General features: G+C 44.0%; 2 protein-coding genes across 3 annotated transcripts; one reads left to right on the top strand and one right to left on the bottom strand.

Annotated features, from left to right (window-relative positions):
* Positions 1–1978: 1978 nt before the first annotated feature.
* On the top strand, positions 1979–3246 carry LOC117848843 (uncharacterized). Its single transcript, XM_034730401.2, has one exon. The coding sequence runs from the start codon at positions 2330–2332 to the stop codon at positions 2855–2857; it is 528 nt and encodes a 175-aa protein (XP_034586292.1). The 5' UTR covers positions 1979–2329; the 3' UTR covers positions 2858–3246.
* Positions 3247–4697: 1451 nt separating this feature from the next.
* LOC117848842 (WD repeat-containing protein GTS1) lies at positions 4698–11479 on the bottom strand. Of its 2 annotated transcripts, XM_034730400.2 has the most exons (8): positions 10893–11477; positions 10359–10566; positions 8894–8989; positions 7728–7802; positions 6851–6961; positions 6371–6462; positions 5893–5977; positions 4698–5355 (listed from the first exon to the last, which is right to left on the bottom strand). In XM_034730400.2, exons 1-8 carry the CDS (start codon positions 11096–11098, stop codon positions 4993–4995), a joined length of 1236 nt encoding a protein of 411 aa, XP_034586291.1. In that variant the 5' UTR covers positions 11099–11477; the 3' UTR covers positions 4698–4992. The 2 variants fall into 2 exon arrangements, with proteins under 2 accessions (XP_034586291.1, XP_072148943.1); XM_072292842.1 differs by lacking the exon at positions 5893–5977 and having other exon boundaries at positions 5155–5355; positions 10893–11479.
* Positions 11480–18018: the final 6539 nt, after the last annotated feature.

Below are 18018 nucleotides of genomic sequence, written 5' to 3'. Positions count from 1 at the left end.
AGAGTTTTGCGGTCGAAATTTTGAAATAACGGCCACCAACACCAACAATACCCACCTCTTGGGGCGAGGCTTCAATCGGAGACATGGCGATCCCCCCCGCCCCCCCCCCCCCCCAAGGTGTGGACAAAATCAACTTTGATGATGGATTTTGTGCTGAGGACATGTCTGGCTAACCGGTATGGTGTTACGGAGCTCGGACTATTGCTTCCTAGGAGCATGAACGCGATGGATCCCGTCGGTCTCAACTCTCATCAGCTCTTGTGGTGGAAGCAGAAGCCAGTCGTGATGGATTGCGGATGGCACTTCTGGGGTAGGATCCATGCGGGTGATAGTGAAATCGGATTCGCTCCAGCTTGTATTGCAGTGGAAGAATCGGGGGCAGCAACAGTCGGAGATCGCAGTCATTCTGGAGGAGATGTAGGAGATGGTGACGTCAATGCTTTCCTTCAGCTTTGTTCGCGTCAGAAGATCGGCCAATGTCGCAGCTCATCTATGTGCCAAACATGCAGCTCCTTCTAGGCCTAGTCTCTTGTGGCATGATCAGCCACCTAGCTTTCTTTTATCCTCAATACAAAGTGATTGTAACCCGTCTGGTTAATGAATGATAGCTATGTTTTAAAAAAAATCCGATTCGTACTGTTTTTTTTAGCGTAACTGTTCGAAGCAACCTAAACCATGGGTTTAGGAATAAAAAAAGGTGGTTTGGGTGTATTTGTTACGAAAAAATATGCTGCAACTTCGGTAGCTACCTACATCCCAGACGCGGCGTCAGTAGACGTAAGTCATGTTTCAACATTTTTGAACAAGAAAGTGATGAGGATCCCTTATTCACAGCCTACGTGGGCCAACAAAATAAAGGACTTGATCCGTGGACCAACAAGGCGTGGCAAACTTTCTCTCGTGGATCCTATATGGCTTTCGGTAGCTACCTAGAGAGGGTGTTTAATCTTTGTGCTAAAGTTTAGTTCTTGTCACATCGAATTTTCGGATGCTGATTAGGAGGACTAAACATGAGCTAATTATAAAACTAATTACACAGATAGAGGCTAATTCGTGAGATGAATCTATTAAGCCTAATTAATTCATAATTAGCACATATTTACTGTAGCATCACATTGTCAAATCATGAACTAATTAGACTTAATAGATTCATCTCGCGAATTAGCCTCCATCTGTGCAATTGGTTTTGTAATTAGTCTATGTTTAATACTTCTAATTAGTATCTAAACATTTAGTCTATGTGATAGGGACTAAACTTTAATCCGTGGAACCAAAAAGGACCTTAGTTATTTGGCTTCCAGTGTTTGAAATTCGTGAACACAATAATATCCGTTAGATGCATCTTCACTTTCCCCAACCATAACTACCTCCACCGCTTCTCTTGCTCGCCGCCACCACCCCCTACCCCAGAGCTCGCCAGCGGCCCAACTCCTGTGCTACCCCACCTCCCCGCGTGGCCCCGCACGCCGCCGCCGGCTCCCTGCCCCCCCCCCCTCCCGACGCGACTGCACACGCCGCCGGCCCCGAGCGTCGCCGCCCCCTGGACCGCCGGCCGTGCGTGCCCCGCTACCACCCCCAGGCCGCGCCGCCGCTCCTCGGGCACGTTGGCCACGCACCGCCATTGGCTGGCCTCCGTGCTCAAGAAAGAAGATGAGGAAAAATTAGAATGTTGAATCTTTGGTTATCCAAATGTTAAATCTTATTTGTCCAAATATTCAAATAGATGGTGAAAAATATTGAATCTTATTTGTCCAAATATTCAAATAGATGGTGAAAAATGTTGAATCTAAATGTTGATTTATTTCTCAGAAAATGTTGAATGTAATCTTTCGAAATGTTAAATTTATATTTATTTATAAGTTGAGCTATTAGTTGGACTAAAACTATATTGCTTATCCATCACACGGAAGCTAAGTACGAGCTCCCAATTTTCTCCGTGGGCTAACAATTCAACTAATGGGCCAAGAGAGAACGAAAGGAAAAAAAAAACAGCAAAGACAGGGAAGACGGAAGAAGGCCTGTCGGCGACGAACGACGATTTGTACAGTCGCCGAGAGGTGCGGACAAAGTGAAATGGCAAGAAATCATCACAAGGGAAAGTGAGGAGTGCAGGCCAGCCAGCAGCCATCGTCCAGAATCGCCACCGAGCCAAGCAAACCTCCGCTTCCCCAGCTGCCTTCCCACCCAGCCAAGCAAAGCAAGCTCCCAACCAAGCTGCTGCTGCCGAGCCAGGCCCTCAAATCAAAACCCAGGCAGAGGCAGGAATCGCCGCCGGCGGGAGCAAAAAAGCATCATCCCAGGATCGGATCCCCGGATCCGCGGCCCGTCCATGGCGGATCAGGACGCGGCGGAGGCGGCGTGGCCCCCTTGGACCTCCCTCCTGCTGCGGGCGCTGAGCCGGCGGCGGACCTGGGTGGCGCTCTTCCTCGCCGTGTACGCCGCGCTGCTCTCCTCGTCCTGGAGCCTGCTGGCCTCCGTCCGCGCCTGGTACTACTCGGCCTCCTCCGCCGCCGCCGCCACCACAGCCGCCTCGTCCTCGGCGCTTCCGGCGTGGCCCGCGGCGCTGTACGCGTCGGTGATGTACGGCGCCGTGTTCGGGCTGCTCTCCATGGGCGCCGCGCTGGCCGTGGCGGCGCCTGCGATGCTGGTGACGTGGATCACCGTGCTGGTGCTGCTGGCGTTCGCGGGCCGGCCCCGGCGGTCCCTCGTCGCGGAGGGCCGCCGCGCCACGCGGGACATCGCGGGGCTCGCGCTCCGCGTGCTGCTGCGCGAGGGCAACGCCGTCGCCGCGCTCTGCGCCGCCGCGAGCTTCGCGGCTCTCCTCCTCGGCCGCCGCGACGACGACGACAGCCCCTGACCAGCAGCTGTAGCTGTAGGCAGGCTTCTTCTCAAGCTAGATTTCCCCCACCCACCCCAAATTTCTTCTCTCTTTTTTCTCCCCTTCGCATGTGTTGGCTAATTTGTTCGTTACAGTTATTACTAGGGGTAAATATTTTTTTATCACACGAGGTTGTTTTAGTTTAGTGTTAGCTTTGCTTTGCGCGTCGGCGTGGCATCTTTTGCCCAAACTGCCGTGCGCGTCACGCGGGGGACAGCTAGAAAGCCGAGTGCTGTGGTGGTGACTGTAACAGAAGCTGCTGGGCGCCGGAGAAAAGAAAACAGAGCCGGTCTCGGTGCTGATGTAATAATGTACTAGCCTTCTTCTTCCTACCAGAATTTAACGGATTATAAGGTGTGCGTACCTAACATGCAGACAACTGCAAGACCTCAAGTGGCTCATTTTGATTCCGCTGTAAAATTCGTTCCTTTTCGTCTTCCATATCAATCTGCATTAGTTGGGTACCAAAGTTCAAAATTTCGGTGACAAGTATATTTTTGGTGACAAGTACATGCGGTCCAATGCAACAACAAAACTAGGCTACTTTCAGGCCCGTACCTAAGTTTCAAGGCCCTGGTGCGAAACACAAAATAGTAGTTCCATATTTTCAAAATGCAAATAGCAAAAATGTATTTATACTTCATAATATAATTATTATAAGAATTAATGCATGCCACAATGCAGGATAATAGAGTTGAAGCCCAAGCTAACAAAACATCTACTGTGAGCTACTGGATATGACGTAAAAAGACTGGATTGTAACATGCTTAGTAGGCTAAATGCTGTTTAGAGTAGCCTCTTGAAATTAGAGATCCGGTGCAATTGCGTCATGTAAGTTTGGCAGTGCGGCTTACAAGTTTGGCAGTGCGACTTTGGACATGTTTGGTTACAGCCACACCACAAGCTGTGGCGCCACAGCCGTCATCAGTATAAACCATCAGTATAAAAAGAAAGAAAGGTAATGGATCCATGGCCTTCACCCACTACCTTGTCAAAGGTGTTTTTCGTCCGAGTCCATCCACCAGTCTAGTCTAGTCTGCCAAGGCGATCGCCGATTGAGGCGATGCTGTAGGCCAGTTCATTGCAGCAGCCGGAAGCCGGGAACCACACACTTCACGCCCGAAAAACACAACACAGCAGGTGTTCAATCGCTCTGCAGCAACTGCTCAGAGTTCTACGAAAGAAGCTGGCATTTCAGGTTGATAAACTTTGTTGCACTCCATCAACCAAGCTGGGCATTCTAAGTGATATGGTTTTTTTTTTTTGCGACTCTAAGTGATACGTTTAGGGTCCAATAAATAAAATGAAACCAGGGGATTTCCTTGTAGTATGTCCTTTGTAGCATTGCTCTAAGCAAAATTACAACATCACCAAATACACGCTTTGCATCGGTAGCAAATGGCACGTGCTAAGAAAATAAGAATCATTCACTCCTTTTGTTTTAGTTATTTTTGGAACGAACTCTGACTCGTTTTACCGCATTCAGAATGAAAGCAAAGAAGACTAATCGTTGTTTGGCCGTCACTGACTACCCGCTTACTATTTGGCCCCAACTAATGATCAATCCTGCATTAATGAACTGATCAAACTGTTGGAAAATGTACGCACATTTCATAAATTTGCTCCATGCTTTTTCGCCTAACAATGCCACTAATGCACCATTTTAAGCTAATATATAATTACATTGCTACGGATGGTAATTTTCAAATAGAAGAGCCATGTAGTTTAGGATTCTTTTTCTGGTCTTAAACACTTACTGAAGAAAACTGCAATGAACTAGAGAAAGCATGAGATAAAAAAGAGGCACGTCTTGCCGAGCTGGCCCAAATGGACACATCACCATTTGCTCAATTCAGGCTTCAGATAATGTTACCAGGTCCGACAGCTTCAATACTCTAGCTTTCATGGGGATAGAATGATAACCAGCGGCTGAACTGTGGCAGCATTCTCACTGATTAGCAAATGTGAAAATAGAGCCACAATGTGCTAAGGGATATATGTTTATCACGACCTATTCAAGAGGCATGAAGATAAACATGCTCACATCACAGACAGGGCTTCCACCTTTCAGTGACAAAGGTTACATATGGATTTGTTCTTAGCGGCTAGTATGGCTAGTATGGCTGATGTCGGCTTTTGGTTTTCTTTTGCAGCTTCAAACCTAATGAAGTAGAGATCCAAGACTTGTTTGTCTCTGCAATTTCGTCAGAGCGCCAGCAACACAATCGGCCATCTTCACCGCCTGTCCATCCAAAGATGCCCCTATTTTGCCCAAGGCTTTCATGGGTTCCTGCAGCAGGGTATACGGTCCTAACAACTCCTGTATGGCCTCCTTCAAGGATAGCTTCCACAGAACCTATTGCTCCTGCAGGATCATTTCTTAGAGGGAAGTAACCCAGAGTCCCTGCGCTTGTGCCGCCAATCAACCATAGCTGGTCATCAGGCAGAGAGTAGTGACAATCAACAAAATAATCAACCTGCCATACGAAGAAAAAAAAGAAGCTGGTGATAAGGGGGGAAACCTGCTAAATAAAAAAGAAATAATAGAAGGCAACAAAAATAAAGAACAATTGTCTTTGCCAGTATTTTCAAAAGTAGACATGGAAATAGTATGCTTTTCCTCGGTGCCAACTATGCGCTAGGGAAAAGAGCTCAAAGGCAAGCATGATATTTGATAGATGAAACAAAACATCAGTTTGTATGGGTTATATGAAAATAAAGGGAAACAAGAATTGGTGGATAAGACAATCTAAGATAGTTTCACTAGATATCTGAAGGACAAATATAACTCATCTCTCAAGAACGAAACTAAGTCTGAATGCCTTTTTCATTGCACACCATGAAACAAAAGAATTGAGAGAAAAACTAGCATGGAAAGTTAATATTATCTCACTACAGACAATGCTTTCTAAAAGAATCTACATCATCAGCATACATCAAAGCTACATGCAAGGCTTGATAACATAAATGCACAAAAATAAATGAATGCAGTACTGGTTCTACTGGATGCTCACATGGTCAAGGTTCCACTTATCAGTGGCCAAGGAACGAGCATCTTCCATATTCAACTCTCTAGACCCGTCATTCCAGTCCCAAACGCTGCAATAATTTAAGGAAAACAACATAATTGTCCAACTGTCCAAGCTTTTGTACTTTGATTATCTGAACATCCAAACAGATAGGGATGTTTCCTAATTATTACGGTAAAGCGTAGAAAGCTCAAACTACTGTTTTTAACAAGTGTACCAAAGGGCCCTTTTGGCACAGCTCTAGTTGGCTGGATATTCAAAGCTCCAAGAAATCTGGAGCTCAGGTGGTACACTGAGAGTGTCTGTGGGAATCACGGTTTCCATTTTAGACTAAAAATAATAATTTAAAACATAATTTTATATTGCAAATTCCAGATCTAAAGTGGGGCTGAGACCTGGAGCTCTGCCAAATGGGTGAGAGATACAACTGGCGCAATAATGTAACCATGCACAAAGAAGCTACCTTAATGTCTCAATATGGGTCAAACACCAAAGCTTCTGATACATATTCCCAAAAAACCCCACTTTGGCAACAGACGTTTCCGCATTCATAACCTAGGGAGATCAGTTATCAAATAACAAAACATCAGAAATTGATACAAATTTTGGAAATAACTTTGTCAGAATAAGCAAAGAAAATCTAAGAGCATAACCTTGTACAGAACATGAGTCATAGTATATTATTTAGAACAATTTTACTTGCCAGACAACAACATAAAACGTACGCCAGCTATACAGAATTATGTACCTTAACAATAATAGGACTACTATACAAGTTCACCAGTGTGATAACACTGCTACAGAGAACTACAAGGAACATAACTTGAAGCTATGGAATATGTCACTAATAGGTACTGCGATTGAACAACTATAACTTTTTGGCAAGTTAAAGATGAAAAAGTATTAAAGAGACAACAGGGAGAACTATGAGTCTATGACATACAGATAGCAGATGATTGTCCTCATCAATGTCACCATCAGTGTCAAAAACACATACTAATCCATCCACTGCAGCGGAAATGAGTTTACTCTGTTGATTTGGTGCGAATTTGACCTGTCCAACAAAAATACATAGATAAATAATTGAAGTTGTAAGAACCCTGCACCTGAGATGAATTGAGCCAATGCAAGAAATGGAAATGTACACAATAACAGCACACTGATGAAGTATCACTAAAGGGGCCAAAGCAACTATGACTTTCTATGCAGTGAGAGGGGAAAACAGACTAAGACAACAAGGTACAACATGATTTTGCACATGTCCAACCTGTCAGTCAACAAGTAACACAAGACCTCTGCCATCAACAGTAAGATATTGTTCGGGACAGCAACAAAGTCAACAAGTTACTGAAACAGCAAAAAGATATACTAGGATTTAAAAAACTTATACATTCTTTTACATCCAGAATGCATTTAAAGAAAACCAGATTGAGTCAGTTCTCAATTGATCAACTGTTCCTAAAAAAACAATCATTCAATAACAACACGTAAGAACACATGAATTGCAAAAGAAAGAAAATGAAACCAGATACATCAATAGCAGAACCAATAGTATTTGTTAAATATTCATATAAATTGATTAGCCTGGAACTAAGCTTTCATCAAATATGTGACATGATCTACAAAGAAAAGATTGAGTGCACAACTGCACATTAATTATTACTGTCATAATACCAACAGTTCTTAGGAATAGGAAACAGCGGCATTATTGCATACAAGAAGATAAACTATGACATAATTCTTTGGTTTGAGAGAAAGTTTTACAAATATTTCACAATAAAAAATGCAAATAAACTTAGCCAACATAGAGTAATACATACTTGTGTCACATCATCCATGTGGGATTCCTCTAAGCATGCAACTTGTTTTGAAGTTCTCCAATCCCACAAGAGAACCTACAATGAAGTGACTAGAATGAGATCCAGTGGCTAACCAAATAACAATGCCTCCATGTCAACTAACATGCAGATCGTTGACAACCAACGTGCATACTTCTAACTACCATGTTTGAATGCTTGGATAAGTTTATAAGCAGAAGATTCCCGAAGACTATGATCTTAGATAACATAAGGTTAGCAACATTACTTTCGAATAACATAAGGTGCTAAGCACTGGAAATATGGGATTCTCACAGCAAAAATCCCTAGCTAGGTGTGAGAATCCAAAAGCCTAACTTAGATTGTACGTGAGGAGATTCAGGACAAACTCCACATAGATATAGATTAAAACCTATTGGGATAAAATAGAGAAACTAACTACAAGATTTTATACATAGGGCTCACCAATCTTAATGGAAACTATCAGAGGCATTTGATTGATTGTTACGAAAATTCAAGATACAAGTTTTTCATTGAGGAAATGAAAAAAGACTACCGCCATTCTTATTAATGTCCTAGAATGTTTCTAAATTTTGTTCAAGAAAGATGTACAAATAGGATAGACTAAATATCTAGAACCGTTTGTATACACATGTGCACCTTTTTTTTGTACAGGCAATATAAGAAAATCAAAAGAAAAGCTACCCAGATATAATCATTAGCGTGTTGTCCCAACCTTCAAAATTCGAAGTCCAAATTCAAAAGTGTAGTAGGAAAAAAATGTTGGCTGTGCAATAACAATAATCATTTCCTTTTTTCCCTTTTCTTTCTATAATTTAACATTTCGACAAACCATGGTTACCCTCAATGTGAAATGTAACTGAACATGGAATTCATATCAAGCAAGAGTTTCAGAAGTGCTCAATATTTTTTTAGATTTTTTTGTTGTACTGATTCAAAAGTGTAGTAGGAAAAAATGTGAGTTTCAGAAGTGCTCAATATTTTTTTAGATTTTTTGTTGTACTGATTTGACATCTAACAATATGTTAAAAGTCTGCATCTTTTTTATAGAAATATACAACAAACAGTGCAGGTATATGATGATGAATATAAGAAAAAACTAAGCTAGTACATATTCTCTAACCGGTGAATATGTTTTACTCAGTTACCTGGGCATTAGAGCCAGCAACAAGTAGGTTACCACTTGATCCACCAAAAGAGAAAGTAAACATTTCCTGTGACGCACTTCCTCTTAGCAGAGATATCTAGTTAAGCATTTAGAGAACAGTGAGTGGTTGAATTTAGAACATGCATAAATACTAAAGAAATAAATGCACACAAAAAACTTACTGTACAGCAAACTGATCATTAATGCCATATCAAATACATGCTAAGTGGTAGAAATCTTGAAAACATGGATACATGTAATATCCGGGGAGTGCTATATCATTATATCAGGTAGTAATTTACATAACAATGTAAATCATAATAAGAAATAATATTAAAGAACAACAAATATTTTCATGTTGAAATGAAGAAGAACGCTGTTATAAACTTATAGCAAAACTATATCATCCAAGTTCAGTAAATTGCGTAAGTTCATTATAATGATGGTCACAAAGGCAATCACACAAATGAAATAAATAATTGAGTATAAATTCCATCCACTTTTCTCTATTTTTTTTCTTTTTCTTGGAATGGGAAGATAGCTTGAAGAGTTACCCAGAATATATATAAAAAAAGCAGGTACGAGTTTGAGATAAATATACTTAGATTGAATTATAGATTTAACAAAAACCAGATAAACAAATACACAAATCAATTGGGATAAATGTCAACCCAGATGAAGCATGAAAACAAAAACATGACTTGATTGAGTAGTACTCCCTCTGTCTCAAAAAACAAGTCATTCTGTGATTCAAAATTTGTTCCAAAAAACAATTATACTCAATTTAGCATGTTCGCATGTGCATGCTGCAGCAGTCAATTAGCACCAAATATAGCTAATAAATAGAGGCAATCAAGGTCATTTTACCTCGTTGTTAATGTCCTAGAATTCATTGGGTGACTTGTTTTTTGGGATGGAAGGAGTAGAATTTACAAAGCAAACAAAAGAAATTACATTCAGACAGCCTTGTATGTGTGTACAACCTAATAAATAGTCGTGGCACTTAACTGTTTTAAGCAGCACTCCACAAATGGCACTATTCCAATTCTGAGCATAAGAGATCAACAAAACAGAAACATCTACCTATTTCCATTTTCTTTCTATTTACTACTATAAAAAAGATTCATTATGTGAGTAGGTGGCAGATGCCACACAACTGGGTGTGATGAATAAGCCATGGGAGCAGTATACACTAAGAACAATGAGGAAGGCACAATTCAGGCAGAACTGTAGCACTGCCAGGAACCAAAAACAGAGCCAAATGCTGCTCTAGGCTTCTAGAGTCTAGGTTAATAATAAACAACTCTTAAGCCTCTAGCCTTTAGGGCAATGTGGTTATTTTTTATTTTGTTCATCAAAATATGTAGAGACATGGTAGTCTTAAATTTAAGCAATCATGCATGCACATAATAATAATTGAAATACTAACAAGAATACTCAACAGCCATAAAGCACTAGGAAATAACCTGCTTAAAGTTTCTTGTATCCCACGCTCTGACAGTTCCATCAGAAGAACAAGAACAGATTACTTGTGGTGATGATGGAACTGAGAAGGAGATTTCATGAATTGTTCCTTCGTGTCCTATACACTCCCCCAGATATTGTCCGGTTGCTGGAGAATAAAACTTCAGTGCATTTGTTGACAAGGAAACTGCGAGTGTTGAGATCTCCTGGCTTGTTACCAGATATATCCAATAAGAAGCAAAAGGCACAATAGCATGAGTACTAGAAGCACAGAATATAAACTACACGACATTAACGAGAATAGGAGCAGGTGATTGCGACCACATAACAATAATGTCATCAGAAACACCCTATTGCAATACAGGGAGGGACTGATACATCAGACAACTATGCATTGATATACAAACCAGGTACGAACTTGGCGATTTTAATTCTATCTGCAACCTTAATTGGCCACATTGGATCATATGAACCTACCTTATCCTTTCTAATAAAAATTGCAATCCAAAATATAAGGGGGAGCACAGTGTTCTTACCAAGAAGCAATTTGGAAGACATAGTCATCTCCAAAGTTGGTCTGGATGCTGTTCTTAAGGCCGAGCCGCCTCGAGGTCACGCTTCCATCAGGGTTTCGGGACGGGGAATCTGACGTCACAGGAGAGAAGAGCCCCGCGCACGGGCTGGCCTCGGCCTCGGCCTCCACCTCCATGGCCGCCGCAGCCGCCTCTCCGTATTCATCCATCGCGCAATCCCCACCGAGCCGGTACTAATGGCGGACGCCTCTGCTCGTGATCCCGTACGAATGACGAAGCACTAGCAGACCGTACAACCGCGGGAGCAGAGCAGCAACGACCGACGGCCGGCAATCAAGGGTATGTACGCTCGAGGGTGAAGAAACGTCCGTGGAAATTGAGAAAGAGGAGCGGCAGCTCGAAACTGGGCAAGCCGCGGCGTTTGGATGTGGGGTGGTGGCTCTGGTAGATCGTGAGGATGGAGAGAGAGCGTAGAGGTGCGGCGGGACTTCGCCGGCGGGCGCGGAGGAGTGCCGGCGGCGGGTCGGAAGGGAAAGGGAGCGGTAGGGAGGCGCGGGGAACAAAGCTAGGGCAACTTCTCTCCCCATATATCCTAGCCGCTCGATAAAAAATTGACGGTCAAGGAAACAGAAAGGTTGATGACATGGACGCTCTCGCACTCGCTGGCCAGGCTTCGGAGCAAATTATGGGCCAGTTTGGCCGGGCCTGGGCTCTGACTCTTCCTACTAACGCAATATGGGTGTGTTTGGTTACTGGTTGGACCGGATCGGAACGGGTTCGACCCGTTCATCCCACGTTTGGTTGAAAAACGATGTGGAACGGGTTCAACCTAGATGGGAATATTCCCACTTGATCCGGGTCGAGCGGATTCCTCCAAAATGGACGGACTGCGCGGACCCAGGTGGATGTCGTGCGGCTCCGTCTCACGCTCGCCCGCGCGCCTCCCTCGGTCGCCGCCGGTGTGCGGGGAGGAGTCGGCGTTGCCGGGCGGGAAGGAGGCGGTGGTGGCGTGGAGGAGTTGGCGTCGCCGGGCGGGGGAGCAGGGCAGAGGCAGGGGCGGCGCGCTGGTGGAGGCGGCGGCAGAGCGCGGGTGGAGGCAGGGGCGGCGCGCGGAGGCCGGCTGGGGAGAGGGAGAGAGGGGCAGCGGCCGGCGGCCGACGCAGGAGGAGGAAGGGATGAGCGGCGCGCTGCCGACGCAGGAGAGGGAGGATGGCCGGCGTGGCACGGGGAGCGGGGGTGGCGAAGGGGTGGCACGGGGGTGGCCGGTCCGGGGAAGAGCGGCACAGGGGAGGTGGGGCCGGCGACGCAGGGAGTCGCCGGCGGGGGCCGGTGGCCGGGGAGGAGCCGGGGAGGAGAGAGGAGGAAGGAAGATGGAAGGGAGGGGGAAAAGGAAGAAGAGGCTGACAGGTGGGCCCCGCGGCTGACAGATGGGGCCCACAACTAACGGTATTAAAAGGACATCATCCTAACCCTCCCAACCTCCTCAACCAAACTAAAGACTGGGTTCAATCCATCCCTCTCCATCTTTTTCATCCAAACACGAGCTGGGTTCAATCCAACCCACAAAAGTAGGTTGGCTCCAACCCGACCCACGTCGTCCCAAAACCCAACGCACCCTATGTTAGCCTAAGAGGAACTAGAGGAGGAGTCAGGTTCACCGCTTTTCCTTTGGCTGTGAGAGGGACGGAGAGGAGAGAGAAGATCAAGTCCAGTGAACATCATCGCTACAGTGTTGCTACAGAGTTTTGTCGGGAGGAGCTGGAGCCGGCAAAAGCTCTACTAAACTGGCTCTATATCACGTTGTTGACGCAAAATCTGTAACTCAGGCTTCTGCGTTGAACAACACAGAGCAGTTTCCAAAATTGGCTCGAATGGTACAAGGTGTGCTAGTCAATTTGATCTGAAAATTGACAAGGTAAACATTAAATTCCTGAACCAATCGGCGGTGAAGCCTTTTGAACCTATGGGTAGGCGTTTTTGGAATAAACACCATGACAGACAAGTATTTTAATGTAATCATACGGTGTAAATAAATAAAACATTAATGGCAAGTGCTATTGATTGTAAGAGCCGACATGTTAAAATAAAGCATTGTAAAACAATAGCTATAAAAGGAGTCATTGCTAACCATGCGCACATCAGATAGTCTAACAGATCTAGTTAATGTTTCGATAAGTGTAATTGAACTTAGACAAGGTAACACAAATGATAGGGCATTGACATCAATCTATTAATCTAAAAGATTAGAACACAGCAATAAGGATCTCTTGCCTACCGCTTACAAGCTAATTAAGCTAATGGAACCTAATCAATGCCATGACCGTGTAATTGAATTTAGATAAGGTAATACGGTGAGAAGGCATTAACTTCGGCTTACTAGCTTAATCAGACAAGCTTGTGGCAGCAAGATCTCGTACATGCCCCTATCGGCTCAATGACATCACCATGCTTCCGTGAGATGTAGATGACACCCAGCCGATGCATTGGCTCTCAACAGTAATGTTATGACATCAGGGATCCGATGGCTAGCAATATGAGGTGCAGGAGTAAAGATCTATCGGAAGCATTAAAAGCATGCAAGATCTCACCAGCCGATACGATCAGATAACTAGTGAATGCTTAAACAAGGTCAAGGAGCCAATGAAGACAACTTAACCAGATTTAAACCATTTGATAAATGTGAGCGCTTGATAAAACTAAGAGATCGATACGATGCAACTTAATAAAACCAAACGACTCGATCACTGTGAGCAACTGTCGAAGATAAGGAGAATATTGGGCAAAACCTAGAAAGTTTTACTTACAATCAAAGATAACTCGATAACTAGCCACACAACCGAATATCAGAATATAAGACTTGACTTAGAAAGTTTTGATAGAGATCGTAATGATCGGGTGACGATACTTAGAAGCTCGCCTGAGATCGAAGCCAATGCAGTCATGCGCACAAGAAGGAACTCGTCGAAACTACTCTACTCCTACTCATAGGGTTTTAGCAGTGTGGCGTCGAAAGGTTGTATTGATTGATTTATGATTATTCGTTACAAAGCTCATGGGATCATATTTATACCCTGGAGCAGGCTAAAATCCTAGTCGATTATGACATGACTATTACAGCTCTTTCTACAAACTACCTAAGATAAATCTCCACGCTTTCCCTTACTTGGTGGAGTTGATTTTGCTTCGGATCAGGCTTCCTCCGGTCTTCTATCGATTCTAGAATCCTGATCAACTGCGGTTAGTTTTGGTCAACGTGATGTCATCATCAGGCTCTTTCTCACTCCTTCATCGGCTATCAGAACCTTATCCACAATGGTTGACTCTAGTCAAAAACCGGTGTCAACACATGCCCCCCAATTTTGGAATATATTATTATAGTCCAAAATTCTCTTCTCTTGTTAGCATCTTCTTAGATCCCAAGACAATACCCTTTCCAAAACCGAAAGAGTTGTTGCCGCAATCATAATCCTTTTTCCGGTCTTCACGATGGTGCCACCCTCGATTTTAAGAATTCACTTGATCAACAATACTATTATATAACCGCTCCATCCTTTCTTCTTCCACCTTAAGCCAACCAAGCTTTCCACCGCCGCAAATCGAAACCAAGCATCTACGGCAGCAATCATCTTCAACCTTCCACTACAGACATCGGAGCTCTGAAGTCAATCATTGGCGACCTCCAATTCTATTCCTGAGGTATTTTCATGTCGCCACCTTGCTTAAGCGCTTTTTTAGATCTGATTTGTTTTCCGCCATATTTCTCATTCCTCTCCTTACTTACTTCAATCCGTAGGTTCTTAGCGACTATGTTTTGATTCCACTTAGCGACGTTAATAATGCATTTTTCCTTGGCCCCATGGGCGATGAGGATCCTACTGATTTCATCAACGCTGAAACCCAAAGGATTCCTTATAAGACCTCCTTAATGGATTTAACTATCTGGGAAAATGGTTTTCACTCATGGCCTTGCAACCATCAAGGTTGGAGGATATGGTACCATTGTTGGGATATGAGGTAGGCTACGCTAGCGCAAAACAAAATTTTTCTACCGCGTAAACCAGGAAAACTGCCGTATATGGATCACGGGATTACCACTCGACACACTGGTGCGGAAGATGTAGAATCGCGTCGGGGTAGCGAAGTTGATCGGCGTAGTTGATCACGTCGACGTCGAGCAACTCCTCAGCAACTCGTCCACGTGCAGCGAGGTCCTCCTCGTGGCGCGGCTCATCGTGGCTCGTCGGCGGCTCGTCGTGGCTCGTCGGCGGCTCGTCCAAGTGATGCAGGTGCAACACCTCCAAGGTATTCACACGTGCAGGGAGGAAGCGTCGCAAGCTGGACTGCTAGGTCCGCGGGTTGCAACAGGGCGAGGGCGTGGGAGGCGCGGCAGATGTGTTTTCGGCCAAAGGGATGAAACCCTAGGGCGTCCCACCCCTCTATTTATAGAGGTTCCTGACGGGTCTCTGGGTCCGAGGCCCATTAGTACTTCTAAACCTGATCCAACTCAGATCATATCCGAATTGGGCATCCAGCCCCTTAAGTGTGTGACCCTATGGGTTCGGATACGTATAGACATGGCCCGAGTACTCCTACCAGCCCAATAGTCGGTAGCGGCCTCTAGCAGGACGTGCCAACTCCTATACGCACACGAAGATCATATCAGACGAACCGTCACAACATCATGTACATGCTATTCCCTTTGCCTCACTATATTTGGTCTAGCTTCAAGCCGACCGCTCTTTCTCGATCCTGTGATTCGGAATCCCTTTGTATGTTAACTCTTAACCGTACGTAGTATGGTCATGCATTTACAAATCATAGATACAATCAGATATCATCATCTCTATGATTGCCTTTAGGGCATACCTCCAACAATCTCCCACTTGCACTAGAGTCAATCTAGAATATATCTAATACCAATAGCTCTTATGTGCGCATCATGCTTAGACTGTGGGAGAGGTTTTATCAACGGATCGGAAATATTTAAATCCGTCTGTATTTTGCATATCTTGATCTCACCCCGATTAACGAAGTCTCGAATGAGATGAAATCACCGCATGACATGTTTGTTCTTCTGGTGGTTCCTTGGCTCCTTTGCTTGTGCAATTGTCCCATTGTTATCACAGCAGAGATTCAATGGGCTGGATGCATTCGAGAACACACAAAGCTCAATAAGAAAATTCCTTATCCAAACACCCTCCTTCGCGGCTTCCGAAGCCACAATGTACTCGGCTTCTGTCGTAGAATTGACCATCGTCTCCTGCTTGGAACTCTTCCAACTAACATCACCATCGTTTAGCATGAACACAAATCCTGATTGTGACTTTGAATCATCTCTGTCGGTTTGGAAACTAGCATCGGTGTAACCTGTTACAATGAGCTTCTCCTCACCTCCATAGACGAGGAACATCTCTTTAGTCCTTCTTAAGTACTTAAGAATGTTTTTTCACCGTTGTCCAGTGACTTTCACCCGGATCAGACTGATGTTTGCTTGTCATACTTAGCGCATATGAAACATTTGGGCGAGTACTTATCATTGCATACATGATAGGTCCAATAGCCGAAGCATATGACACTCTACTCATGCGATCCCGCTCATCAGGAGTCGAAGGACACTGAGTCTTGCTGAGGTGTATGCCATGTGACATAGGCAAGAACCCTTTCTTCGCCTCTTCCATGTTGAACCGTTTCAATATTTTGTCAATGTAAGTATCTTGGCTTAATCCTATAAGCTTTCTCGATCTATCTCTATAGATGTTGATGCCCAGAATATATGCCGCTTCCCCTAAGTCCTTCATCGAAAAACTATTTTTCAGTGAAGTCTTTACGGACTCAAGCATAGGAATATTATTTCCAATCAGCAATATGTCATCCACATATAATATTAGAAATACTATAAAGCTCCCACTAACCTTCTTGTAAACACAAGACTCTTCTTCGTTCTTGGTGAAGCCAAACCCTTTGACCACTTCATTAAAACGAATGTTCCAACTCCTAGATGCTTGCTTCAATCTATAAATGGATCTCTGAAGCTTGCATACTTTTCCAGCATTTTTCGGATCGACAAAACCCTCGGGCTGTATCATATACACGTCCTCAGTTAGGTTTCCATTCAGGAAAGCTGTCTTGACATCCATCTGCCATATCTCATAATCGAAATATGAACTATAGCTAGAATAATCCGAATAGACTTAAGCATCACTACGGGCGAGAAGGTCTCGTCGTAGTCAACTCCTCGAACTTGTCAAAAACCTTTTGCGACAAGTCGTGCTTTATAGATGTGAACATTTCCATCCATGTCCTTTTTCTTCTTATAGATCCACTTGCACTCCATGGCTTTAACACCATCAGGCAGGTCAACCAAGTTCCAAACTTGATTGTCTCCCATTGACTCTATTTCGGATTGCATGGCATTCTGCCATTTTTCATATTCTGGGTCCATCATTGCTTCTGCATATGTCGCAGGCTCATCATTGTCCAACAATAATATTTCCCGCATTTCGCGGAGCCTTGTCAACCTTCATGGTTGTGGCGGTGCTTCTCTTGCCATGGGTGTTTCAACTTGTTCTGCTACATTAGCATCACTCGTTGATTCTTGCCCGATCGGCTCATCTCAAACTTCTTCAAGACACACTGTCTTTCCACTCTTTTCTCCTTTGAGAAACTCTTTCTCTAGGAAAACCCCGTTCCAAGCGACAAACACTTTGCCCTCTGACCGGTTGTAGAAATAGTATCCTAAAGTTTCCTTTGGATATCCCAGGAAAATGCATTTATCCGACTTGGGTGTGATCTTTTCCGACTGAAGTCACTTGACAAACACTTACATCTCCAAATCTTTAGAAAAGACAAACTGGGAGTCTTTACAGTCCACATCTCATATTGTGTCTTAACTACGGATTTAGACGGTACCCTATTAAGTGTGAAAGCTGCTGTTTCTAGAGCGTATCCCCAAAATGATAACGGTTGGTCCGATTGGCTCATCATTGATCGAACCATGTCTAACAAAGTTCGATTACATCGCTCGGATACACCGTTTTTCTGAGGTGTTCCAGGCGGCGTAAGTTGTGGAACAATTCCGCAATTTTTTAGATGATTGCTAAATTTGTGGCTCAAATATCGCCTCCACGAT

This window comes from Setaria viridis, chromosome 3 (assembly GCF_005286985.2).
Source record: "Setaria viridis chromosome 3, Setaria_viridis_v4.0, whole genome shotgun sequence".
Taxonomy (NCBI): domain Eukaryota; kingdom Viridiplantae; phylum Streptophyta; class Magnoliopsida; order Poales; family Poaceae; genus Setaria; species Setaria viridis.
This window is presented reverse-complemented; position numbering and strand designations above follow the sequence as displayed.

Excerpts from the sequence above, each read along its gene's own strand:
- LOC117848843 (XM_034730401.2), top strand. The coding sequence starts at position 2,330 with ATGGCGGATCAGGACGCGGCGGAGGCGGCGTGGCCCCCTTGGACCTCC.
- LOC117848842 (XM_034730400.2), bottom strand. The coding sequence starts at position 11,098 with ATGGATGAATACGGAGAGGCGGCTGCGGCGGCCATGGAGGTGGAGGCC. Across the intron at positions 6,962-7,727 it reads ACATGGATGATGTGACACAA|GTCAAATTCGCACCAAATCA; the intron begins GTATGTATTACT and ends TTTGTTGGACAG. Across the intron at positions 6,463-6,850 it reads AGGACAATCATCTGCTATCT|GTTATGAATGCGGAAACGTC; the intron begins GTATGTCATAGA and ends TGATCTCCCTAG.